General features: G+C 37.6%; 1 protein-coding gene across 5 annotated transcripts in view; it reads right to left on the reverse strand.

Annotated features, from left to right (window-relative positions):
• Positions 1 to 562: 562 nt before the first annotated feature.
• The window catches only part of wdr7 (WD repeat domain 7), a 109,563-nt gene continuing 82,300 nt past the window's right edge, over positions 563 to 27,825 (reverse strand). For all 5 annotated transcript variants that reach the window (XM_088071495.1, XM_088071497.1, XM_088071498.1 and 2 more), the window contains 7 exons: positions 24,861 to 25,047; positions 15,818 to 15,935; positions 14,742 to 14,891; positions 14,307 to 14,389; positions 13,458 to 13,557; positions 6,628 to 6,732; positions 563 to 5,104 (listed from right to left, as the gene is read on the reverse strand). In XM_088071495.1, coding sequence (XP_087927621.1) covers positions 4,901 to 5,104; positions 6,628 to 6,732; positions 13,458 to 13,557; positions 14,307 to 14,389; positions 14,742 to 14,891; positions 15,818 to 15,935; positions 24,861 to 25,047 — 947 coding nt within the window. In that variant the 3' untranslated portion in view covers positions 563 to 4,900. The remainder of the gene's footprint in view (positions 5,105 to 6,627; positions 6,733 to 13,457; positions 13,558 to 14,306; positions 14,390 to 14,741; positions 14,892 to 15,817; positions 15,936 to 24,860; positions 25,048 to 27,825) is intronic.

Here is a 27,825-nt window from a genome sequence, read left to right on the forward strand (position 1 = left end):
CAAGGTATTTCATGCGATTTTCAACTGTTTTTGAGACATGTCATATCTTGACATTTTTTGCCATAGTATAATGTGACATCTTTGGTAATTTGTGGACATTTTATCATTTCATATCGTGATGTTTTTGGGTGTTTTTTCAACATTCTATAGTATAACATGTTTTTCTGGACATTTCATGTTTTGACAATTTTCTCAATAGTATAGTATGGGTTTTTTTGGCCATTTTCTCCCTTTTTGTTGTTACATGCTATATTGTGGGTTTTTTTTTTTTTTCAAAATGCTGTATAATGGTGTTGTCAAAAAATGTCAAAACATGACATGTACAAAAAATAGTATGTGGAGACACATCATAGTATAGGATGTCGGGAAAAAAAAGTCCAAAAACATCATAATATAGCATGTCGACTGAAACGACTGAAAATGTCATAGTATAGTATGTTGTCATAAATGACCCAAAAACATAAAAGATACACTTCACTGTGATGTTTTTATATAGGACAAAAATAAAGGGTCCCCTTTAATCTTAAAGCAGTGTATATGAAGCTTAAAAGAGGGGCAGACATTTGTCACCTACCGTGTCATCTTTATTGGACAATAAATTAACAAACATATTTAACACAACACACATATGTTGCTCCAACTCCCTTTGTGTTACATCAAGGGAAGCTGATATACATGCACTACATTACACACACTTTTCATTATTTAGTTTGAGTGTACTCTATATACAATAAATAATCAGATTTCATAAAAATTAACAAGAAAAATAGCTAATTTAATTTAGTGTGAAATTCAGAACTGAACATTTGTTGTTAAAACTATGTGAATAGACTTTTTTTGTTTTGTTTTTTTGCAACACGATCAATCTGGTAATTGCACATCAGAGAAAAAGAAAATCACAGCAATTTTATTTTTGGAGCCCAAAAATGTAAAAAGGGTCATAGATATAAGTTGCTTGTGGTTGTGGTAAAAACTAATGTATCTGTAATTTTTGAACATTTTTAATAATTGCATCACATGTTGCATTTTTGTTTGGGAAGAAAGAAAAAAAAACTCCCAGAAGGTTCTTTTAGACATTTCGGCTCACTACCCTTAACAAAAAACCTCCCTTTTCTGGGTGGATGCCCTGATCTTCCTCACTTGTTACTTACTCTTCTGCCCTTCCTCTCTGCCTTCTTTATTTTTCTCACCTTTCCTCCCCAGAGAGGCTGCCAAAAACATATTTTCTCAAACTGTTAAGAGTGCTGGAGAAAACCAAAGATTAAGATCTCAAAGCTGTCTGGATTCGCTGGACTTGACATACGTGTGTGTGTGTGTGTGTGTGTGTGTGTGTGTGTGTGTTTGTGTTTTCAGAAACCCGTCTGACGAGCTGCTGGATGGTTTTTTTTTTTGGAGAGGAAGAACTTGTGAAAAGCTTTGACACGCTCGGGTTTACAGGTGTGTCACAGTGTTAGAAGCTTTCTGACAGCACTAATGAAACTGTAAGGAGATGGAGGCAGGAGAATAAGAAGGACAGAGGAGAGGAGGAAAGGAAGGAGGGGAAGGAAGAGAGGAAAATAAAGAACTAAAGCCAGGGACCCCACTACAAAAAGTCAAAAAAATCTAATGTTCAATCTGAGTTAGACAGAAAACTCTATAAATATCAATTTGTTTATATACTTATAATACAGAAGCCCATTTTTTTCAGTGTGATGAGGGAAATAAAGATATTGCAAGTGACTGTAATGAGAAACTTTCTCAAAATAATGAGTTAGTTAATCAAAACAAGGAATAATTATTTAGAAATGATGATTTAGACTCTTTAAATAAGATATGTTGTCAAAATAATAAGTGAGAATCTCAAAATAATGAGTTAGTACATCAAAATAAGGAATAATTATTTAGAAATAATGAGACACCTTCTCAAAATAATAATTAAGAATCTCTAAATAAGATACTTTGTCAAAAAGTATATCAAAACAATGACTAATTATTTAGAATAATGAGCTTCCTTTGTTGAGATTTATGTGAAAATAATAAGAAATTTTCTCAAAATAATTATTTAGTCTCGAAATAATAGAAATAATAAGAAATCTCCTCAAAATACTAAGAAACTAATTTAGAATCTTAAATAAGATACTTTCTCAAAATAATGAGTTAGCCATAATTTTAAGAAACATAGTCATTAGTTTGAGATACTAAGTCAATATTTAAAGAAAGTCATTATTACTATTAAAATTAGTAATTATATTTTTTGAAATACAGATTAAGTTTATTCAGAAAGTGTTTTTTCATCACACTGGCAGAAACGGGTGTATATTGTAGATATATTTATCTTTCTGCATAAAGATCTAGGAATAAAACTGTTTTAACATTTTTTAAATAAAGTCCAGACCAACAGTTTAGGTATGATGTGCAAAAATGAGCCATGCTGGAAAACCTCCAAGCCAGAACAAAATAATTGACACCAGTCAGTGATGCCAAAATTATAAACTGTAAATGTGTCCCATTGATAAATTATCATTTCTATCAAAAAAAAGGACACACAAGATCTTCAGTAAACACCTAAAGATGTCAGCAGAACACTGACAATTTAAGATTTTCTCCCAAATATACATTTTAAACAGTAAATATGCTCATTTGAAGAACTAGCCAGTGCCAGGCAGACAGTCTTGTTAGTCACAACAAATACACCAAACAGGTTCTACGCTCACTGTACAGGACTAACAGACTCCACGACCAAGCAGCTCTGATGATATAAATACTCTGTATGTACACATTAGGAGTAGAACGAAGGTGGAAAGATCCAAAAGACCAAGAGAAGTCTTCACATCAACTGGTGAAATATAAAGCGTTATCATCTGCAAACAAACACACAATACCCCCAAAATACAAGTATGGGGGCAAAAGAGGCAAGACAGGAAGAAGCTGCGGTTTTCCCTCAAACACATTAACCTCCAGGATCGTTTTAAAACGGAGAGGAACTCCTGAGAACATGACCCCCGAAGAAGAAAAAGGAATTTGGACCAACATGAAGACATAAGGACCCGTGGAGACGGATTTGAAAGAATCACTTGACAAAACTGACTCTAAGAGGCTGAGGAGAGTTGATCTTGTATTCAAACTCAACGGCAAGTGAAATCAAAGAGAGAACTTCACCAAAAAGAAGACAAATTTGGATTTAAGATTATCAAAAGACCTTTATGACCTAAGACCAGGTACGAAGGAGCCATAGAAGCTGAGCTCAAGAACAACAATGAAGCCTTCTTCATACACGCTCTACAACGCTGAATTTATCAAGAGGAATAATATAAGCTAATGCAGACGTCTGGGGGCTTTTCTCTGCAGATCTCTACTACAAAGTCAATGTAATTTCAGACTGAGCCTATGTGTAACTTGAGCAGGGAATTGTCTAAAGACGTCACAGCGACGTTTCCGTCATGCAACTGGTGCAAAACCGAAAGAACGCAAACATTCGAAGGTGAAGAAGAAAGGTCATTTTCACGAGTGTCTAACTGAAGAGATGACAAGATTCAAGAACGAAAGTCAGTGAGGACCATCGGCGAAATCAAATTCAAGGAACGACGAATGACAAGAAGGACCAAATCACAAATCCGCGATATAAATAAAACACGACAATTCCTGCAGCGTAATTTTTGCATCATGTCACCTAAACCAAATTTAGCATTTCTGGTAGTTAAGAACAAGCCTGACACAGTCTCCTGTTACGCGCTACGTGTAAAAGAGACTCTAGATAAAAGAAAACGACTTGATTCAGAGTTTGTACCACACAACAACAACTGTGGCCATTATTTTATTAAAATGTGACCAAAACATTATGTTTTTCCTTCTTTTTCAGTATCAGCAGAGAGAAATGCTTCACCCCGGGCGTATAAAGGTTTACAGTGATGGTGCTTTTAGGCCGCGCGGTCTGAAGTGAGAATGTGTGTTAGTGAAAATACACTTGGGTGTAAACACATACACTCACATTTCTGCGTGAAGCAGAAATGTGAGTGTATGTGAAGAGGATGGAAAAGCTTGGAAGGTGTCAGAAAAGTAAAAGCTAACACCAAAGAACTCGCTCTCACACAAAAGCAGAGCGGCAGTCTGAAATGTGAAAAAAGTGTACTTGCCTTACAGATGGCGAAGAGAAGCAAAGCTTTCAAGAAAGTGGCGGAGAATTCCTCTGAAATATTTTCAACAAACTTCTAGAGTTAATTCAGTGCAGCAAATAAAAATTAAGAAATTAATTGTGTCCTTTAATTTTTTGACTCCTTTGATATAAAGAAAAAAAATGAAGATTGGATTGATTCATTTTAGGGTCCCTATGTTAAATCCATATTCCAATCAGCATTTCTGCAAAGTAAATCCACAAATGCCTTTAAATTTAATGATGAGATGATTGTATTTAGCACCGAAATAAAGTAACAGCAACAACTGGGACCCAAGATGGCACAGAGGAGATCTGTGACAACGGGCAAAAACAGCAAAAACAGCAAAAAAATGGGAATGACACGAAGATGTTAACAACTAAAAAATACATCATTGCAAATCATAATGTAAACAAGCCTTCCAGCAGGGCTTTTAAACCAATTACAGCGTGAGTTTCCTCACAATTATCACTATGGAAGATAAAAACAAAAAGTTCATCAGGTCCAAACCTGGCTTCTCTGGCCAAGCTGTAGTTTGATATCTTCAGATTTTTCATGTGAAATGTCCTTTTTTTTTCAAAGACAAGCCACCTTAGTCTTTACTATCAGCTTCACTTATTTTTAGACTCAATTGTTGCTGCTCAGGATACATATTTGATGCAGAAACTAACTGACCACTGTGAGAATCCGTGCTGCAGAATTTCTGCCTTGGAGCAAAAAAATGAAAACAGATACAACAAGAAGGACTCAGCTGGAGTTTAAGGTCCGCTTTAGACCATGAAGCGATGCTCCTTGCCGTCGTGGGCCATGAGGATGACGTTGCGGTTGGAAGTCCAGATGAGGCGGGCGAGCTTCAGGTGATTCTGGGAGCCCGGGGACGCCGGCTGCACAGGAGGAACCTGGTAGGTCTTAATGCAGCGGAGCTGAGGGGCCGAGTTCAACATCCCGATGCTGCCCAGCAGACTGGTGTTCATCTGAGGAGGACGAGAGACACATGAGGCTGCAGAAAACACCCAGGCACGTCACACAGCCAGGGTTCAGCGTTTACTACAGCCCGGGGGCCAGTGACGACAAAGCTCACTCTGAGGTCACCAAATATCACAGTTTTTGTTGTCATCAAAAATGTGTAAACGCTTTGGTATAGTATGTCGAAAAAAAAAGGACAAAAAAACGCCAATGTATAGTATGTCCTCAAAAATGTGACAAAAACGTCATAGTATAGTATGTCATCAAATGTGTCAAAAACATCATAGAATATAACAGTCGTCAAAAATGACCCAAATTGGCCCAAAAACATCATATTACAGTACGTCCTCGAAAATATGATGAAACCTCATTGTGTAGTATTTTGTCAAAAATTTGACAAATAGGTCATGGTATAGTACGTCCTCAAAGATTTGATAAAAACACCATATTAAAGTATGTCATTACAAATATAATAATATGTCAAAGTATAGTATGTCATCAAAATTATAATTTAAAAGGTCTTAGTTTGGCATATTGTCAAAAATGTGACAAAATGGTCATAGATCATTAGTCCAAAAAAGTGAAAAAAAGACAGTATGGCATGTCATGACAAATGTGATTAAAAATGTCAGTACGTCATCAAAAGCATGATTTAAAGGTCATAGTGCAGAAGTATGGCATGTTCGACATTGTGATAAAAAAAATATTGTGTTGCATATTTAAAAATGTGATAAAAAGGTCATCGTAAACAATGTCATCAATAGCCGTAGAATAATATAATATATAATATAAAATTTGTTAAAAAAGTGATAGTATAGTATGTTGTCAAAAAAACAATAAATAGTGTGAAAGTAATTTAAAAAAAAAACACTATATATTTAGTTTTTACTTGCTCCATTCAGTAAGTACTTATATATATATAAACTGTACTGTCTATATTTGTTGTGAAATATAAGTTATTGAACATTTTGGTAAGAAGGCCCTCATCACCAGTTCCTGTTAGTGACGCTGAACCCTCTGAGGAAACACTGAGATTAACCCATGAAGCGCCTGTCGATGTGCCCTCTGTGTGTGTGTGTGTGTGTGTGTGTGTGTGTGTGTGTGTGTGTGTGAGAGAGTAGGAAAAACAGCGAGTAGAAACCCTATCGTTTCCTGAGATGACACCGCCCCTCCAACACACACACACACACACACACACACACACACACACACGCACAGAGACACCGACAGAGCGTCTGCCAGCTCATCACCACAGCAGCCGTCTTGCCGGCGCGCTCGCAGCGGTTTATGCTTACAGTAATGCCATTAGTGTGTGTGTGTGTCTGCAGACAGTCGTGTCAGAGGTCGTAAAGACCTTTCATTCAAAATAACAGTTCTGGGAAGACGATGAGAGCTGTTGTGTCTGTCTGAGTGGACGTGTTAGTCTGTGCATGTGATAAAAGATTAAAAACAACACACAAAATAACATTACTAAAAGCTCGTCCATGCATTTTTTTTTCTGTCTAAAAATGTGTCTGTAGGTGTGACTTACCTGCCAGAAGGAGATGTGACTGTCAGCGTTGGAGTACGTTGCCAGGTAACGTCCATCGGGGGCGAACGACACCGCTGTGATTGGACCTTTATGACCGTGGATGTTCTAGAGACAGAAAGTGACAAAAACGGGTCATAATATAGCATGTCATCAAAAATCGGATAAAAACATCACAGTATAGTAGGTTGCCGAAAGTGTAGTGTATAATGTCGTCAAAAAAATCAACAATTTATTTAATTATAAATAAACTTTATTTAACTTAATACTCTCCTTTATTTAACACTATAAAAATATTTTATTACAGTTTTTTTTTTTACAAAAGCAGGTTATGTAACTTTATTTTATGGCAGGAGCTATTTTATTTAAACTGTGGTTCATTCAATTATATTGTATTTTAGTATTAGTAAAAATATTGAGATATGTATCGTCTATCGTGAAAAAAAATTGTGATATTTTATTAACAAAAAAAAATGCAACTATATGAGGCATAACGCCAAATGAGAGTAAATCTTGGGTTGTTTCGCTGGCGAGTGCGTTTACAGACAATTACAGACAATTCTGTACAGTAAAACGTAATATTTGATGTGTCTTTTCAGTCTTGTTTCTGTTATCTTTGCACACGTTGCACTGTTTTCTATTATGAAGCTAAAAGCCTGTGACTTTTCCATCAAGCACTCGAAACAACCTGAACTCTTTCTGCTTTATTCGTTTTGCTGAATGCCTCTGGTTATCTTATAGGGAATATAACTCCCCCGTCTGAACCATGTCTTTGTATGTTATAAGTTTCCAGAGTTTTCAGTTCGTTTTAGCGGTTCTTTATTGAGACAGTCTGCGATAAGAAGTGTGTTTACGTGAGTGTGTGCTGCTCGTATGGCCCACAATTTCATCAATTTATGAAGTGTAGCGCAGTGTTATTGAGGTTTCATAGAGCCTTTTCACATGTTGGAACAAACAGCCACTTCATAGTATCAAAGTGTTTTTATAAAAATAAAACAACATCGCTCCCCATCACCCGTCGTAGCTAAAACGAGAAAGAAACTCAAGTTTCCTTCGTGATTTCTGTTGCTGATGAACCCAAACTGCAGCTCGAGGTTTAAACCCAGACTTCAATAAATACTGTTTCGTGATAAAGATGAGATGAAGAACAAATTTTGGTCCTTGCTGAAATTTCATCGAGACGTCTCGGAAAAAAAAACTCGTTTTGCCGCCGCGACGCCCAGATTCTCCTTGACAGTAAGTGTTTGGTTTGGACGAGATAATTCCATCAGACGACGGGCAGCTTCTGGTCCAACAGATGCTGCCATTCGCCTCCAGAACTCAGGGGACGAAATAAAGCGACGCCGCGCCGTGTGTAACGCAATAAAGCATCCCACCAGATGCAGGGTGCGTAACGCAATAAACGCCCTCCCAGAAATCCCCGCCCCGCCTCCGCCTGCGACTGGGATTACAAACTCTCACCTCCAGATGAGATTAAGATGCGTCGCCTCGGGCCTTCAGACCATGAAATAATAACCCGTCTGTGGCGATTAAAGCAGAAAAAAATAATAACCCAATGAAATGAAAATCTCATCTTTTTAATTCGTTCTCTCCCTCCTTCTTTTAGGGGAAATCCTATTAGATTCCAGCACTGTTGGCTGAGAAAAAGCTGAATTATTTTGATTTCTTTCCAGCGTTTATCCCTGTCTACCTCTTCTTCTCTCTTCCCTTTCACCTTTTCATGATCCCTTTTTTAACCTTCTTTCCATCCTTCACTGTCTTTCTCCTCTATTATTTTCTCTTTGGCGAGATCACAAATCGCATTTCCCATCACAGCATGGGTTAAAGGCAAAAAAAGGGGAGTCAACAGTTTGTCTAAAAACATTCATCAGCTAAAACCCAAGAATATATAACCCTTTGAAACTTGAACAAATTGGCTTGATTTCTTAAAATACAACAACAAAAAAAACAGTTACAAGAAAATTACTCAAAATTCACAGAAAAAAGGTTAAAAAAAAGAAGAAAAACATTTAATTAATGGGAACAAATAATTAACAATAATGACAATAATAATATTACAAATATATTTTTCTGGATATATTCCATATTTTTATTAGAATTATCATTAACTTCTAATCATTTCAAAATCTCTCTCTCTCTTTCCTAAAAACTAATTTTCAGGTCATTTTCTTGTCATCTTTTCCTAATTTATTGCCATTTGTGGAACATTTTTTGCAGTGTTGCTCGTCACCATTTTAGCCATGTTTTCAGAAGAAATCAAACCAATTTTCTCAGGTTTCAAAGATTTAAAGAATTGATACACAGAAAGAGACTTGTGGAATTAACAGCAAGCAACAAGTCTTTTTGTTGGATTAAAAAACTATTCTGTGTGGGGACGCTTCCTGGTAGCACGTAAACGCTGACATGCAGACACCGCGAGCTCTCGTTTGTCTTGTGCGAGTTTGCATACGTGAACGCAGCTCCCACACCAGGAGCTACAGGCTACAACGAGGCTAAAAACAAGACACAAGTGACGTTTTTCAAAACAACTTGGCACATTTGGGCTTCAGGACACTTGGATTACTTCGGACAAGCAGCATGGAGACATTCTGTGGTTTTATTTTGTATTTTTTTAACATTTGAATCCTGGTCACCATTTGCTTCAATTATTTGGGAGATGAGTGCAACGCCTTTTCCCTTTGAAACTCCAGCGGTGTTCTGTGGACTATAAAACTTAACCTAACTTTGCATAAGCAGGAAGGTGAGTAGATAATGACTAAATTCTCATTTTTTGGTGAACTTTTCCTTTAAGGACCACACCTGCATCTAACCAGACTCTAGTGATAATTTCAGGTAAGCTGCAGTACATTCAGAGTATACTGACTAATATGTATACTGTAGCAGACAAAGCAAGTGTTTTAATTTAAGTCGGGCTTAAATACAATCCAGTATTCCTCTGGAGTGCTATGTAGCCTTTGACCACACTTAATGATTCCTGCCAAAATCGTGGCTCTAACTGATGCATAAAATCCACCAAATCAGAGCTCCTGTTGCTGCTACGAGGGTTGGACTTTGTTATTCATTCATTTATTCACGCTGCTTAAATGTTTTTGTGGCAAAAATGGAAACTCTAAATGTTACAGCAGCACAAAAATAAACTGTGAGATGGAATATGATGATCAAATTTTAAAGACATCATTTAGAAAATACAATTTTAATTGGAAAAGTAATGAATGTATAATCAAATTCAATTCAATGAATTTGTAATAACTATCGTAAATGTATCAATTGATTCACTAATCGTGACATTAAAAAAAACTGCAAAAGAGCACAAGTATTCTGGTGGCACACTGCAGGCTCTATGCACTACATGTCTCCACTTAGTGTGAAATATTGGAGCAATTTTGCACCTGACAGTAACATGAAAACTGTACAATCAGAGCACCGGGCTACAAGAACAGCATGCTAAAAATAAGTGCTCTGTGATTAAATTTGATTTTGACTAAATGCAACTGATTTTACACCATTTTAAGGATATGAGATGAGGAGAAACCGGTGAAAGAGAAAGACGAAAAAAAAACATGCATGTATAAAAGAGAAACAGGTTGCAGAGTCGAACTGTTTAATGTGCATCAAATATTGATGTTTTCATATATATTTTGATCAGTGAGTGTGTGTTTATATGTGTGTGTCACGGTGGACTGCCTACCAAATCAATCAGCCTATCAGAGAGCAGTGAAGCACACTGAAACCATTTACAGCACTCTGTACTTCAATACACCTGACGCCTGGGGCACTCCACTGTGTGTGTGTGTGTGTGTGTGTGTGTGTGTGTGTGTGTGTGTGTGTGTGTGTGTGTGTCTGTGTACGTCACACAAGAGGCTCATCCCATTTTGTGGACTAAGACTGACAGCTCTTAAAGCCCGCCTCCTCTTAGAATGACCAATAGGAGGATGTTTCCACAAAAAGATGCATCATTCACAAATCCTGTGTCTGAGAAAGGCTGACGCACTGTGGTTTGAAACTCACGAACCGTACGCTGCATATTCAAGTACGCTTCTATTGATGTTTTTCTTACATCGAGCTGCATCATGAGGCCACATGGGCCAAAGCTGCAGCAGATCTGTCAGTGTGTGCTGCAGGAGGGAGGCTGGGCCCAAACAAACAAACATTTATAAAACCGCCTGTTAAGCCGCTATTCAATGATAGTCTCAAACTCATTGAAGGCGCTGCCTTTGTGCTGTGCATGTAGGAATATTGATTTGTTTAATATGCTTTTTTAAAAAAAAAATGATAATGTTTTTTTCTTAGAATTACTTTTATTTCTGTCTTTTTTTAATTTTTATTATTTTATTTTTTATTTGTGTGTGTATTTACATACATATACAGGTATATATATCTATATATACATATATACACACATACAGTACACACACACACATATATAGATATATAATATGTGAGTCTTTTGATTTAATGAGCATAGGTAAAATTGTTCACATGAAAACATTGCTTTTCATTGTATTTCTGTATTTTTTAATTACTATTATTACTATCATTGATTATTATTATTATTATTATTATTATTATTATTATTATTATTATCATCGTTATTTTACTTTGTGATTTACTATACACACACATATATATATATACAATCAATGTTTGAGTGAAAAAAGGTTAAATATAATAAGGAAAAAAAACCTTTGCATTCGTGCAACCACGGCACCAAAAATATCAGAAATGCACATTTCTGCAAATATTGCATAGATTACATTTGTGCATTATCATGTAGGTGATACATTAAAACATTACGTTTCAACAACACTGTAGTAATTAAAGGAACAGTGTGCAAAATTTAGGTGGATTTAGTGACATCTAGCGGTGAGGACTGCAGACTGCAACAAGCTAAAACTTCTCCTGGTTACAATTATCGGCAAAGGTCTCCTCCTCTAAAAACAAACAGACCTGGTGATTTACACTGGTAAAAACAATGAATGAAGCAGTTTTAGGTTACAAATTAGTGCTTTTGCGATGCTGGTTATTGCAGATGAGTTGTTAACGACGGTGGCTGATACGAAAAAACTAAAACGGCTCTATCTAGATGGTTCTGCAGGAGAGGTGTCCTCTCCTTAGCTTATGGCTAACTACAGTGGCAAGTTTCTGACGGGCCGTACAGAGGGAGATGTCACCTCTGAGGCCGAGATACACCTTGAGTTACTCCTTCAGCCACACCTTCACACCTTCAGCTACACCTTCAGCTACACCTTCACACCTTCAGCTACAGAGCGAGCTCTCTGCTGTCAGCACTTTCAGAAGGAAACAGATGCAGACGGAGAGAAAGATCAGTCAGATTGTTTCTTTGTGTTCAATTAGTAGACTCAGTAGAGTCTGTTAAAGAAGCAGAGCAAGCAGCTGGAGACACACACACGCGCACGCGCACACACACACACACACACACACACACACACACACACACACACACACACACACACACACACACACACACACACACACAGAGTAATGCAGCTGACAAAGGGCTGTTCACGGAGGCTGATCAAAGCTGTGGCAGATGGTCATGCAGGGACTAGCTAGCTACGGTTGGACACATACGCACACGCATGCACACACGCACGCGCACACACATGCACGCACACACATGCACGCACACACACAAATGGATGTTGAACAAAAACTCTCCTCTGTCTTCTCTTTTCCCTCTTTTAACTCATCATCCATCTTTAAGACCTACTCCTTCTCTTTCTGTTTTCACTTCTCTCTTTTGATTAAATTAACAAAACAAATCTTCAATCTGACTAAACGAGGCTCATCATGCAGATTTGACACAGATTTATTTAAGTAACTCAGCAGTTTAAGTGTCATTAAGGCCCAAAGTTACACATATTTAAGTGCAGAGCAGCTTGAGCTAAAGGCAGAAAACACAGAATTTGAGCCCACAAACCAGAGGGTGACACAGCTACGTCCATTATTTTACACAGTCTGTGCTTCCAACATAGTTTTTTTCTAGCTGAAATAATTGGCCGAGACTTTGACACATGATTCATTAAGTACCAAGAAGTACCCAAATCAATAAGACTCACAACTAATAAACCCTAAAAGATACCGGCCCTGTTAATGACGATGATAGTTTTCTTGCTTTTGAAATGAAAAGCCTGAAATGTTTCCAGCACACACACACTCTCACACTCACGCCCTCACACACACCGCCTCCACAGCGTCATTATGTATTTAATGTTAATTACTGCAAATAACACTCAAAGGAAAAGCTGTCTTCACACCGAGCACGCAAACATTAACACCTTCACACGCACAAACACACAATCAAACTAAATGTCGGGTGAAGAGGGGCCAGTGCCGTTATCAGATATAAATGACCCCCTCCTCCAGACTAGACTGCTCAGGTTACTGCAAATCAATACGCGGCAAATTACCAACGCACACACTCACACGGGAGTGCACACAAACACGCGCGCTGCACAAGCTCACACACAAAAGTGCGCAAAGACAAAAACGTGATGGGGAGAGTCATTGCTTCATCATTAATCAGTTACTGAGAGAAAAAAATAAGTGGAATAACACAACTCCTCTGCTGCCTCCCTCCTCCTTCTCTCCTTATTTCCCTTTTATTGTAACTGCTCTCCTCCACTCTCCTGCTGTTTTCAGCCAAAAGATAAGTTACGGACGACTGGACAGATTATGGATGAATTAATAAATCTAGCAAGCAGGCGAAACCTTGACTTCAGCATCATTCAGAAACTGATCAGCTGCTCGAGCCTTTTTTTTCCTGTTACCTTCAAACAGAGTCAATGAAATGAGCAGAGTTTGAAACGTACCTGACACTTTCCAGTGCGGACGTCGTAGAGGGCCACTGATCCCTGTCGAGCTCCAACAGCGATGCGGTGACTGCGGTCACAATAACCAACCATGTAGAACCTGAAGAAACAACAAATTCACACGAATACATAAATATTCAACTGGAAATCATCCATTAATTTAGCAAAGACAGCAGCAAGATTTAACGAGACAAAGAAACAGGAAACAACAGCATGTCTGGGAAGTACTTTACCCCTAATATGACATCAAACGATACATTTGTGCAGAGAAGTTTTTCTTATATGCCTACACAGTGAACAAAGAATCCAAAAATGGAGAAATTCTCGATGAATTACAGAAATAAGGATCAATGTTTAACAACAGCACTTTCCAAAAAGGCAGCCATTTCTGACGGAAAACTGAACGTTAAGTTAAACTTGTCTACGCTCTCTTCAAAGCCCGACTTCATTGACAAAAACAGTTATTTTACGGTTTACAGGAGCTGCTGGTTTATTACTGCCTCCATCTGTTGGTGTGTTTGTGTTATTACTGAGCATACGGCTGGATAAATTAGACCTGGGTTACACTGCACGAGCTGTTTAAATTGATATTTTGAATTTCCCCATGAATTTTCTCTGTTTTTGGATTCTTCATTCACCTTTGAGGCATGAAAGAAAGAAAATGTTTTGTTTTTTTTAATTACACAATTATTAACACAGGAAGAAGAACTGGAATACAAATTGGTCATTTAACTTCCAGTTCACCACCACTGACCTTAAAGGGAAACATGGTAACACGCACGCACGCATGCACGCGCACGCACGCATGCACGCACACACACACACACACACACACAAACACACACTTACTTGCAAATGGCAGGGAAACACTCCTGCAGGCCTTTCTTCTTCACTAGAGACCCTTCAATACAGTACATGATGATATCCATCACCTGAGGAAGAGGAGATCATATCTCAATGTGTTTTGTGTTGCAGCTATGGACAATTATTTCAACGTTTTTCAGAGATGTTGGTAACCGTTTTCTAAAAGCCAAATATACGTAAACAAAAGTATGCACGCACATCCAATCCAAACTTGCAGGAGCAGGTGCTGAGCCAAAAAATTATCTGGCACACTGCAAGACTCCAGTTATCACTTTTTTAAGTCACCAAAGCTACATTTTGACCGGAAAGACTAGACTTCACTGTGAGACGCCATCTTAAATACGCAGGTCTATAAAAGCCAAATGTGCAGTGCGACTGTCTTTGCTGTTAATTCTGAGATGTAAGAGATGATTTGTTTACCTCGACCAGCAGATCCACGACGTCTCCGGGCATCTTCTCTATCAGGATGTCGATCACGCGCAGTATCTCGGTCTTGGCTCTGGCCAGAGTGGTGGTGTGAACGTTCTGCTGCGACTGAGAGTTCGCCTGAGCTGCGTTGTACCGATGAACCTGGAAAACAAAAACACACACACATATCTTTAATTACTGGAGGAGTTTATGAAAGAGAAACTCACAGTGTCTGAAGCCTTTTCATCAGTGGTTTAGTTCCTCTGTTGGTTGGTGTGCTTTAGCTAAATATGTTGTGTGAAATTTTTCAATACTGCTAAAAATGTCATACAGGAATTTTGGTACAGATAATGAAATATAAAAATGCTTTTCTACCAAACTGTTTTCATTCATCTGAGTTTTTCAGTTATAAATGTTTGTGATTTTTTAATTTGTCAATAGTCAGGTGTGCACACTATATATATATGTTTTTGCTTTAGCACTGCATTCTTCCTTTTTTACTTGCCAGAAAGATCTTAAAGAGATCATTTAGATTTTCTGAAGTGAGTTTGTGCTCGTCCATAGTCAGTGTGTTACGTACCGATCTGGAGTAGCACACGGGAGTAGCAAAATGAAAGTAATTCACTGCTGTGGACGGAGGCAGCAGCAAAATTCGGGTTTTTTAAAGTCAATTAAATTAAAAAAATAAAAATAGAAAAGTTTAAGTGTATGCTTTATTTATATATTTCACCATTTTATCCCTCAGGACAGTCATTTTTGGGGAACTGAAGTCATTATCTAATCTCTCTTCAAAGTCACCAAACTCCATTGACAAAAACAGTAATTTTACCTCACTGAACACAGGAGCTGCTGATCTACCGCTTCCTCAATAAGTTAGTTTGTTTATGTTATCGTGTGACTTTGACGAATCTGAACGAACCCTTTAAAACGCCAAAGTCACATAATAACACAAAGTGATCAAGGCAGCCGTATCGACTGCAATGTACTGTAGATAATACACTTTTTTAAAAAAAAACTATCCCTTAAATGTACTTCTAATCTGGATAATGTGGATCTTTTATGAAGATGTTTTAAAGGTTCAGTCTCACCTCTCTTGCAATGGTGGTGATGAAGGCCGGTGGACGGGCAGTGGCGATGAGAGACAGGGCGTGGCGTGCTGAGCGAGCAGAATCGGCCGGTGGGTTGAGGGGCAAACCCATGGTGATACTGCAGAGAGAGAGAGCGACACAGCTGTCAATCATATGCCAAAAATATATATCTATTTCTAAATGCAAACTACAGACAGAAGCATTTTTGTAACATGTCTGGGGTTGTGAAAAAATTAACACCCAAAGCAAAAATTGAACACCAGGGGCTCTTTATCCAGATAAAAACATAAATATTTTGAGTGTGTTCAACACTTGCACATTGTTTACTTCTTCACACTCCTTTTCAATCATTAGATTTGACTTTTTATTCATTTTATTTTGGTTTTGTTTATTATGCACAATTCCTCTTTTGGTTTGTATGTTTTTGGTCTTGGTGGAAAAAAAAGGTACATGTTGGAAATAAAGGTTTCAGTCAATCAATTGTTGCATTTTTGTTTGTTTTTTTTGTTTTGTTTTTGCTCAAGGACTATTTTATTAGCATTTTAAAGTCATATAAATACAGTGTTTCTGCTCCAACAGAGCTCCATTCCCACTGTGCCGTTCAACAAACAGAATTGCAGTCACACAGACAATTAAAAGTACAAATTTAGCATAACAATGATATTAGGTGAGACACAAAATAAATTAAAGTATGATTAGAAATTCAACACAAAAAAATCATAGAAATAATAACAAATGATTTAAAAAATAAGTTAAAAATTATGAAAAAAGGGGGTAAACTATATATAATAAGGGATCAGAATTACAAGAATGTGGTATCAATGGTGTCCATTTTTTCTATGTAGGTCAAAAAAAAAGGTCAACATACAGAATAAAAACTTCTGAGCACAGTTCAGGACATTAGACGGACATCGTAGAGGAACTATCTTCTGTGCAAAAACCGACTAAAGCAGGGACACATGCACAACGCTGGACAAAAATGGACAGACTATAAGAGAAAGAGGTGTTCAGTGGGCTGCTCTTAAGTTAATGCATCAAAAGTTGCAAACTGAATGCAGTGGTACCACCCTTTTTTATTTATTTTTTATTTTGTACCTTTTTTTTCAATTCTTCATGTTTGTTTTAATTTCAAAAAAACTAATAAATATAAACGCCCTATTGCAAAAAAGTGAATTTTCTCAAAAGTAAGATTATAATAATGTTTATAAAGTCGGCTTAAAGGTCGGGGGAATCATTGTTTTACAAGTTTTTGGACAACAACGGTGCTCTGTGGCACAGAGGAGGCGATACATCAGGATCTGATTCACACGCAGTATTTGCTAATAGATACATTCATTGTTGGTTTTGGTCTTTTCATGGGATTTGTTGACAATAACGTAGAATATCATGAGCCTTATTCTTTAAAGAAAGAATTTCTAATGATCTAAAGACGCAGAGAGAGATGTAAATATTTGATTTTATAGAGAGAGGGGAAGAAAACGAGATTAGGCCGAGAGAGGCGGCGAAGAGAGAGAGCGAGAGATCGAGCCTTACTAATATATGGAGTGAAGAGATTAGCGGGCAGCTTATAATGTCAAGGCCGAGTCAATGGGAGCCATTCAGCAGACGACGGCATAATGGACTCCCACAATGCAACAGGAATTAGACACACACACCCTAACAGCTGGCCACACACCCCTCTGAGTGTGTGTGTGAGAGAGAGAGGGGGCGAGCGAGGCCACCTTGTTAAGAAACGACTCTGGGGAGAAAAAGAGAGTGAGGGAGGCAGTGATGGGTGTGCGGCCGGCCGAGCTGCACGATTCATCTCCTCTGATTACAGATCACGGCTACGGCACCTGTAATTAATACCGGTAATATATTGGCAATATATCAGCAATATTGAAATGTTTAATTTCGTTTAGAGGGGCGGCTGTAATTGGAAACAGTCACGATGTTGATATAAGGCAGCAGCGGAGCAGGGAGCTAATTGTACCGAGAAGCACTGAGGTTAATAACCAACGTTTAGAGCGTGTAATGCAATAATCTGGATTATTATTACAGTCATTGAGGAGCACGCACACACACGCACACACACACACAGTGTCATTGCCATTATTGAAAACAAAATTTGAAGTGTGGCCACTTTATTAGGTACACCTGAGCTACATATGTATCCATTTATTACAACAGCCGCGCTATAAATCCTAACCTGACAGTCAAAATGAGTAAATTCTTGCGGTGTAACAGTTCACAAAACACACTGTTCAGTTTGACACCGTACAGTGGTGTCAAGGTTTTTGTACGTTTTTATGTTTTAAATGCAAATGCTTGTGTTCATATTATTGCATGCTCTTTGAAATCTACACCTTTGCACTCCGGCTCCTCGGACAGATATAAAGATAATTTCACTACAGCAAAGCAGCAGTCCCAAAACAAGTTTCTGGAAAACTCAAAAACAAAACAAAAACAGGACAAGACAGTAGTATAAATGTGCAAAAATCCCTGCATGTGAAGCATTTAAGGTGAGATTTCCCCCGAAAATTTTATGTGATTTTCAGGCTCTGGATTGTATATGTACGAAAACAATTCATCTCTATTTCTGCCTGTTTAGTGCTGCGCAGTTTGCTGTGCCTAACACACACAAATAAAAAGAAAATTTATACAAAATTAAACCATAAAATAGGAATTTTCCTAAAAATAAATAATAAAAATTAAACCGGCAGCAACAACATTAATTGGCAGCTATTTTGAATATAGAATTATCACATTAGTCTTTTAAGTATGCAAAAAAAGTGGCTTTTTAAGCACAAAATCTTGAAATCTGCTGATTTCATGTTTCTTAAATGTGAAAATTTGATACCTACTTTGTTATTCATACATGACAATAAACTAAATAGCTTTAAATAATTGTTAGTCAGACAAAACACACCCTATGAAAATGTAAATTTGGGCTCTGGGGATTAAAACAGGGCATGTTTTACTGTTTTCTATCAAAATGACAAAATGATAAATAATAATGTGCAGATTAATCAATAATAAAAATAATCCTTAGTTGCAGCCCTACTAAAAATGAAACTGTGAATAGATTATGAGATCAGATTGTTGAAATTGTTCTAAAACTGAATTTACAGCATGTTGAGCTGACAAGAATTACACACACACACACACACACACACACACACACACACACACACAGGGTTCAGTGTATGTTTGTGTGTGTGCGAATGTGGCAACATGACTGCTTTCACAGCCAGTATCACGCTGACATTATCCAGTCAATACTGAGTCACACACATACACACAGCGAGGATTGGAAGTATTGATTTTTGTGTGTGAGGGAGGAGTGAATAACCTCGATCACATGATGAGAGTCACTGCTGCTAGAAACCAACACTGTGTGTGTGTGTGTGTGTGTGTGTGTGTGTGTGTGTGTGTGTGAGAGACTGTTTACTGACTGACTGTTTACTGGCTGACTGGCTGGTTTGCTCAGTGAGTTGCTGACGGTTTACTAACTGCAGGGTTTACTGGCTGCTTTAAGAAATGGCTTGTTGGCTGGAGTGCACATTTATGCCTCTTTTTGTGGGAAATTTATAGGCTATTAATAACAATAAGCTTATGTATTTATGGAAAAATTGACTTTGTTTTTGTCTCTGTTAAGCGTCTTTGAGCATTGTGAAAAGCGCTCTACAAATACAAATTATTATTACTATTATTAAAAAGTACACTACGACTTTACATTGCACTTTTCTAAGTAAAGTTAGGAACAACAAAGCCTTAAAACAGGGTTTATAGAGACATTACCGAGTGAAATTTAATGACTTTTAAATTTTTTTAAAACAATTTTTCATTTTCAATGACTTCACTCATTCACTCAAAGCAAATAACATAAATAAAAGATGTGAGCTCTTTTTTCGGTGTAAGGTTACTTATCAAATATTAAGAAGAAAGGAGAAATTATCTCAAAATTATCTGAGAATAACAAAAGGAAACGATGCGAGCTCAAACTTTAGTTTCACTGTCAGTTTTCGGTGGTGGTAAGTCACTCGGTACGTTCATATGATGTTAGAAAAAGCTGAATTATTGTGTTAGTAGGATGAAAACTGGACTTTTCTAAATCACGCAGACATGTCAGTCTGACTGAAATCGGACTTAAACAAATTCCTCAAAATCAGACTAATAAATCCAGATGATAAGATTTGACGTTGAGCTATTCAAAAATGTTAATATCTAGTTGGTAAACTAAGTTAAAAGAAAATTATCTGAAAATAAGAAAAAAAAAAAAAAAAAAGACGTAAAAGAGTACTGAAAATGAACAATTACGTATTGATTTTACAAATTTATCATATCTAAAATCTAAATCTAAAATCATTACAATTAAAATATATAATTTTCTGGACATTTTTCCCTGGTTTTAGGGATAACTTTCTAATAATCCTCTCCTGTTTTAAAACTACTTTTTGTGTGCGCCTGGTGGCTCAGTGGATAGAGCGGGCGACCCATGTTTAGAGGCTTTATAAGACGACTGATGTCGATCCAGGTTACAAAGGGTTAAACAACTGGATTACTGACTGACAGCTCACAAAAATCCTGCGTATTTTAAACGGATATTTATGAGTTTATAACTTTATTTTCTCCATTTTTTTTTTGTTTTCTGAGCAGTGACCTGTTGTTTTCCGATCATTGTTTATCAGTTTGGAAACATCCTGTTGTGCTCATGAGTCGGGATCCATGGTGCGAACAACATGTACTTATCTCTGCATGACACACACACACACACACACACACACACACACACACACACACACACACACACACACACACACACACACACACACACACACAGATTACTCAAACATTGATTTACCTCTCTGCATGACAAATGCCATTTTTCAAAAACACACATAAGGACGATTGTGTGTATTGACATGCAGGGATAAATACTCTCTTTACATTGTGTTTTTGTCAACCTCACACACAAACACATTAAAACATGCGTTTATCTCTGCGGTGGCGACAACAAACACGGCACACTGTGATCAGATGAGAGCCAGATTCAGATCAGTGAGAGGCCTTTAAATTCCCCTGCAGGACGTCGACACGTCTGTATTTACAAATTCACTGTTTCAGAGGCCTTTTTCCAACTATTCCACTTTTATTATTTACACGTGGCAGCTTCTTTATTCAATTTTTGTATTTTTTTCAACAAAAATAGGCATGAAGCATGATTTTACCATATTTTGAACCCTGAATCAATATGAATTAAATGAATCTGAGTTGGTAGTGATGACAAAGAGTTTAAAATATCAGGCAAATTATTTCACATGATCATATTACATGTATACTCTGCAAGATTTTCCTAAAACTCGTCTTCAGCAGCAGGAGTTTTTTCAAAAGTCTGCCTATTGAGAAGTGATTATCTCACACGCACACACACGTACACACACGTACACGCACACACATGACTTAAATCAGGTCTGTCAAAGATGATGAATAACAGAACTTAATACAGTTTCTAACTTTTCACTCCAGATTTCTAGATTTGTCCTTATGTTAACTATATTATAAGAATCTTTATATCTGACTCTGTTTAAGTTCTCTTCACTTTCTGTTCTGTTCAAATTTGATTTGGTTGTTTTCTTTCCTACAAACACACGCAGAGTGGCAGCAGACATATCTATACTCATTTAACCAGACTGACCCGGCTCGAGTTTCAGCCCTAATACGATCAACTCATGTTAGATTTCAGCGCGGAGGAGGAGACACACACACACACACACACACACACACAAACAAACAAACACACACACACACACACACACACACAAACAAACACACACACACACACTCCTTTGTACCATCATACATGAAAACATACCACTGAACTACCTTCTCTCTGTGACCTCTGAACTTGACTCATACAAAACGCTGCATTAACTCGACCACAGCCTCGCTCTGATTGTGTGAAGCCAGCCGTGACCTCTGACCTCAGCGCTGCTGGTTGTCATGCAGACTCTGATGCTGTCAACAGCATCAGAGTCTGCAATCAGCAACAGCAGTTTAACCCTGTGCCGTGTTCAGATGCCTTCACAAGTATTTAAACCTCGAATTCTGAGCAAATTGGTTTGCTTTCTGTTGAAAACATGAGAAAAAAACTCTTTTTTCTCATGTTTTCAAAAGAAAGTCCAGGAGCTCAGGCGGCATACATAGAGAGGCTACATCCTCGCTGCGGTAAAGGACGGCGGGTTTCGATCCCAGCCTCGGCCCTTTGCTGCATGTTATCCCCTCTCTCTCCTTCTTTCACGCCTAAGCTGTCTTGACATCATATAAAAAGGCAAAAAAGCCCCAAAATAATCTTAAATATAAAAATAAAATCATAAATAAATCAATAAAATCTCAACAAAATGGGAAAAAAGGGCACTGACCACCTTGGTGAGAACTTTTCTGCATTCATTTTAAAGAATTATCATTATTATTTAAGCACTTTTTAGATAACTTCCTTATTCATTTTCCCCCCTCATTTTTATGTGATTTTCTTGTAATTTTTACAGGTTTTATTGGTATTTTTTGGGTTGTTTTCTCTTAAGTTGCTCACTGTCTGTCTCAAGCCAAATTTGCAAGAGTAAATCTGAAGAGGAAAATGTTTTGGTTATGTTTATTATATGTACATATTCATCATATGTAACAATCCGAGTGGGACGAGAGGTCACTCAAAGGTGTCACGAGCTGAAAGGTCATCCGCAGCAGGTAGGCTATGATTACAGTCGTGTCGACGCCGGTCTGGGACGCCGCCTGCCAGCACCAGCACCTGATTCTCAGTCACAATTTAAACTTGTAACACAGCTGAGTAAAGGTGAACTTGTCATTAACCCTTTGAAACATAGGCAAATTGGCTTGATTTCTTGCAAACACAAGGGAAGAACGCAATGAGCAACTTAACAAAAAATGACCCAAAAGTGAGCAAGAAATTAGTAAAACAAAATTACAAAAACCTGAAATTAAAAAATAAATAAATAAAAGTTAAACATCTACGAATCTGCTCAAAGCTAATCCTCACATTGTTTTCTTGTCACCTTTAATGCTGGACATTTCTTGCCGAGTTGCTCATTGCCTTATCCTCCACATTTTCATACGAAATACAAATAATTGCAACCAGTATGGAGCTCAGGTTCTAGAGGTATAAATGCTTGTGAAAAGCATCGATCCAGGCACTAACGGATTAAAAATCTAAAGAGTTCGAAGGAAAACAGTTCCACAATCTGACCGCTAGTTTTCTGGAGAAAGATCACGACCCCACGAGAACACAAACACACAGACAGAGGACTCACATGTCAGAGCAACGCAGACATCGTTACATCATCATAATGTCCTGTAATCAGATTACAGCCTGGCTTCCATAACTCTGTGTGTCGGCTCTATAATGCACAACTGTTTCTGTGTGTGTGTGTGTGTGTGTGTGTGTGTGTGTGAGTGTTCTTATGTTTGTATCTATACACAGGCTGTTCAGAGCAACACAAACAATGAATCAAACAGTCAGCTCCTGAACAGAAACGCGGGATTGTCTTGAAACTAAATTTTTTATGTTAAGTGTATATTTACATCTTTTTTGTAGCTTTTAAATCCAAATATGAGCTTCGTTTTTCTGTGCATGCACCCACAGTACAGCTGAATTCCTAGAGAAACTGCATTAACTCGATTACTGAAAATTATCACTGAATCCATATAACTATAAACGTGCAGCACACTGTGTTTCACACGGATGATTATAACTGTGGCAAAACGAAATTCGGCTGATTTGTGCTGATTGCAAAATAGAGGGAGAGAGGGAGAAAAAGTGAGGGGAGAAGAGAATAAAACAAAAGACAGCTCAAGTTTTGGGGCTTCTTTGTTGTATATTGTTGTTTTAACCCTTTGAAATCTGGATTAACGTCAATTTTCTTGTGACTTTCACAAATATCTTAATATTTGAACCCTGGGAAAATTGGTTCTATTTCTTTGAAAACATGGGGAGAAAAGGCAGAGAGCAACTTGTGAGAAATATGCTGCAAATAGCAAGAATTTTTTTTTTAAGCAAGGGGAAAGTGCCCATTTAACTATATTTATAATAATATGTTTGAAAATTAGATTACAGAGTTTTGTTATTTCTTAAGCATTTTTCCAGGTCATTCCCTTGGCGTCCTTAACTTTCTGTTTTTTTTTTTAACCCTTAGGGACTGTTTGGCGCATTTTACATGCTTTTCATTTTTTTTCATTTTTTTTTTTATAATTTTGGCTGTGTTGGTGTAAATGGTATACATTTTGGCAGGATTGTGGATTTTTGTTTAATCTGTTAATTTCCAGCTCAGCTCCTACAATAACTCTAAAGACAAAATAAACAAAATTGTTATATTCATACTGTTAAGTGCAAAGAAATGCTCCATTGAAACTCCAAAGCATAAAACATGCATTGTATTATTTCTGGGCTTTTGTCTTGGAATTTGTCATTTTTTAATATATTTGGTATATTGAGAAAATACATGCTATTTCCACTAGATGCACTGTCACAATCCATGTTGCATGTAGTATAATGAAAATATCTTCATCTTTTTGTGTTTTTTTTACCATCAAAAACAAAAAATTAAAGCGAGCCCTAAAAGTTATGTTCTCTGCATGCTGATTATTAAAATAACAGGATATTTTAACTTTTACCTTTTAAAGTCAAACTCAGTCAAGACAAAAACACAACTCTTGTTAACGCAAGTTCAAGTCACGTCGGATGTTAATTGAGACAAGTCGACAACTTCTAAGTCTTGTCAAAGCCAAACTGAAGTCACTTCTTGAGCTCTTTTACACTGACATTTGGTATAGCCGCCGTTTCTGTGGCATTTGATGACATTATTTTTAAAATAAAGGAGGTCCTGCAGAAACTCTCAAACAAATTGTATTTCTTGGGAAACAATGAAACAATTCAGATTTCAAGCATGTAATTTCCTCAGGTCCCTTTACTGTTTTCTTCATATATTCGGTTGTTTTATCTGCTTCAAAATTTCAGCAGGATTTGAGTTTGTGTGTGCTGCTGTGAACTCACTTAGCCAGCTGCTTCTCGGCGTCAGCGCAGAGCTCCAGCAGTCCCATGAGCACCGCCGACACGTCCATGTAGGGCTCCCACACGGTGAAGCCTCGGCCAATCAGATCGATGGCGGTGCGGCGGATGGTGCTGTGGGGAGGCAGCTTGGGGCTGGGAGGCTGCAGCAGCAGGAAGGTCAGCGCCTTACCTGCAGACGGCAGAAACAGTAGATTTAGAGTAAAGTAGAATTAAGTCAGGAGGGAGGCTTTATTTAAAAAATGACAGGAGCTCGATGTTACTCTGTGGAGGTCGAACCTACAAAAAGGTTACAGGACATTTTATGTGACTTAATCAGCTCTTCACAATTTATTTTCTCCTTTTGTTGCAGGTGTGAATTATGTTAGGAAAAAAGAGAATTTAAATGTGTTAAAGGTGTTCAGATGGAGTGCCTGGTGGCTCAGTGGATGGAGTGGGCACCTCATATATAGAGGCTGTGGCCGCGGGTTTGACTCCGGCCTTGGCCCTCTGCTGCAGGTCATCCCCTCTCCCTGTCACACTTGTGCTGTCCTATCAGTTAAAGGCAAAAACGCCCCCCAAAAAATCTTAACAAAAAAGGTGTTCAGATGAATTCATACTCGAGATACTAAAGCCGTATCAGCTTATATGTCATCCAATTTCTTACATTTTCAGGATTTTTGCTGAAATAGGACATTAAAAGAAAACACCTCCCAAAATGACCATGTTTGTATCAGTTAAGGGCCGTCCACACCAAGAACGATGACTATAACTATAACTGTAACAATAACTGTAATTATAACTATAACTGTAACTATAACTAACAATAACTGTAACAATAACTATAACTATAACTGTAACAATAACTGTAACTAAAACTAAAACTATAACTATAACTATAACTATAATATAATTATAACAATAACAATAACTGCAACTATAACTATAACTGTAACGAACAATAAGAAACACTGTAACAATAACTATAACTATACCTGTAACTATAACTATAACTGTAAGTATAACTGTAACAATAATTGTAACTATAACTATAATTATAACTATAACAATAACTAAATATATATGTGTTTAATAATGGGGGGATAGTGCATATTCAACACTAACATCAAAATAAATGATGTGATTATGTTATATTATGATTAAAGCCTCAGTGTCACTGTAGCATCGAAGCCACAACCACAGCAGCAACATGTAATTTCTATAAGTCATAAATTCCTATAAACAATAATCATAAATCCTAATGTTTCCAATGAGGTTTGGGTAAAAAAAAGATTTAACTTCACTGCTACACACACACACACACACACACACACACACACACACACTGAGAGGATAAAGACAGCTCATAGGATGGAGGTCACTTCATAGCTGACCTGACATTTGAGCCAGTCTCTGTGGGGACAGACTGACCATTAAGGATCCTGAAAATATCCCCCATCCCTCAATAACACCCCCAACCACACACACACACACACACACACACACACACACACACACACACACACACACACACACACACACACACACAGAGACACATACCCTCCTCCCCCCGGTTGTCTGTCCGTCTCTGTCTGTCTCACCCACTGAGGCTTGAGGTCCAGAGCTTTTAGCAGATTCTTCCCAAAGTGCTTCAACAACATGAAGTCAGAGGCAGATTGAGACGGAGAGACGCAGGACAGAAATGTTTACACGCAAAACGAAGATCTGTTGTCATTAACTGGTCAAAGTCAGTGACGTAAGAGCAAAATATTTCGGATAAATCTGTCAAGCGTTGCATTGTTGTGGCATTAAGATTTTCCCCGACACTCTACATCAGTGATACTCAACTTACAGCCCTGATAGGCCGTCAGGTAGCTAGCAATGTCCTAAAATCCTACAAACATCCCATAATCCTACAAACGTGCTTTAATCCTAGCAATGTCCCAAATGACAAGAAATATCTGAAAATCTTAGAAATATCTAAAGTCTGAGAAACGTCCTAAAATCCTAGCAATGTCCTAAAACCCTAAAAACTTCTTAAAATCCCAGAAATGTCTTAAATCCTACACACATCCTAAAATCCTATAAACTTGCTTAAATCCTAGCAATATTCTAGAAATTTCCTAATATCCTAGAAACATCCTATAATTTGATAAATACCCTAAAATCCAAGAAATGTCCTAAATGCCTAAAAATGTCCTAAAATCCTAAAACATTCTCAAGTCATAGAAACATCTTAAAATCCTATAAACATGTATGTTGCTGCAGCGAGTGGCCCCTGGCCTCAAAAGTGGTCCCCAAAGCAAAGCGAGTCTTGTATCTCTGCTCTACATTAACGTCAGGACGGCTCTTTTCTTCTTCTACTGTTTGAGTCCACTCAGAAATCAATACAGTTTATTGTATTTTAACTTGAAATGGAAATGCTAAACGGTCATAATATGAAGAAACATAATATAAAACAGATCATTCACGATAAGTATTTATAATCCTGCGGTGGCTCTAAAGGTCCTACAGTCTCCAGACACACACACGGCTAATCTCATCATCTGGATCTGCTGGTATTTAATCATCAACCCGCCTTAAATGGCTAAACCCCTTTTCCTTATTGGTTTATATTTCCTCCAGCCTATGGAGGGGACTATGAAAGATACAGCTACAGGCTAACCCTGTTAGCATCGCATGGTCCGACTGTTGCAATATACCTGCAGCAACAGACAGAGCGCTAACCGTGTTAGCATCGCTGTGCTACACTGTTATGGGTGACAGTAAGAGACGGACGTCAGCGCTAATGACGTTAGCAGGTATGTTGTTAGCAAAGAGACAAACATGCAGAACATGCGTGTTGTTGGCATGTTGTGACTAAATCTGTGAACTTTGACCCTCAGCTGGGGATCGACGTGAGGAGACACCAGTTAGAGCTCAAATCAATCAAGTTTTTGTTACATGCATCAATGTTGGTACAAACAGTGAA

This window comes from Plectropomus leopardus, chromosome 20 (genome assembly GCF_026936395.1).
Source record: "Plectropomus leopardus strain MGB_pleo_1.0 chromosome 20, ASM2693639v1, whole genome shotgun sequence".
NCBI classification, from domain to species: Eukaryota; Metazoa; Chordata; class Actinopteri; order Perciformes; family Serranidae; genus Plectropomus; species Plectropomus leopardus.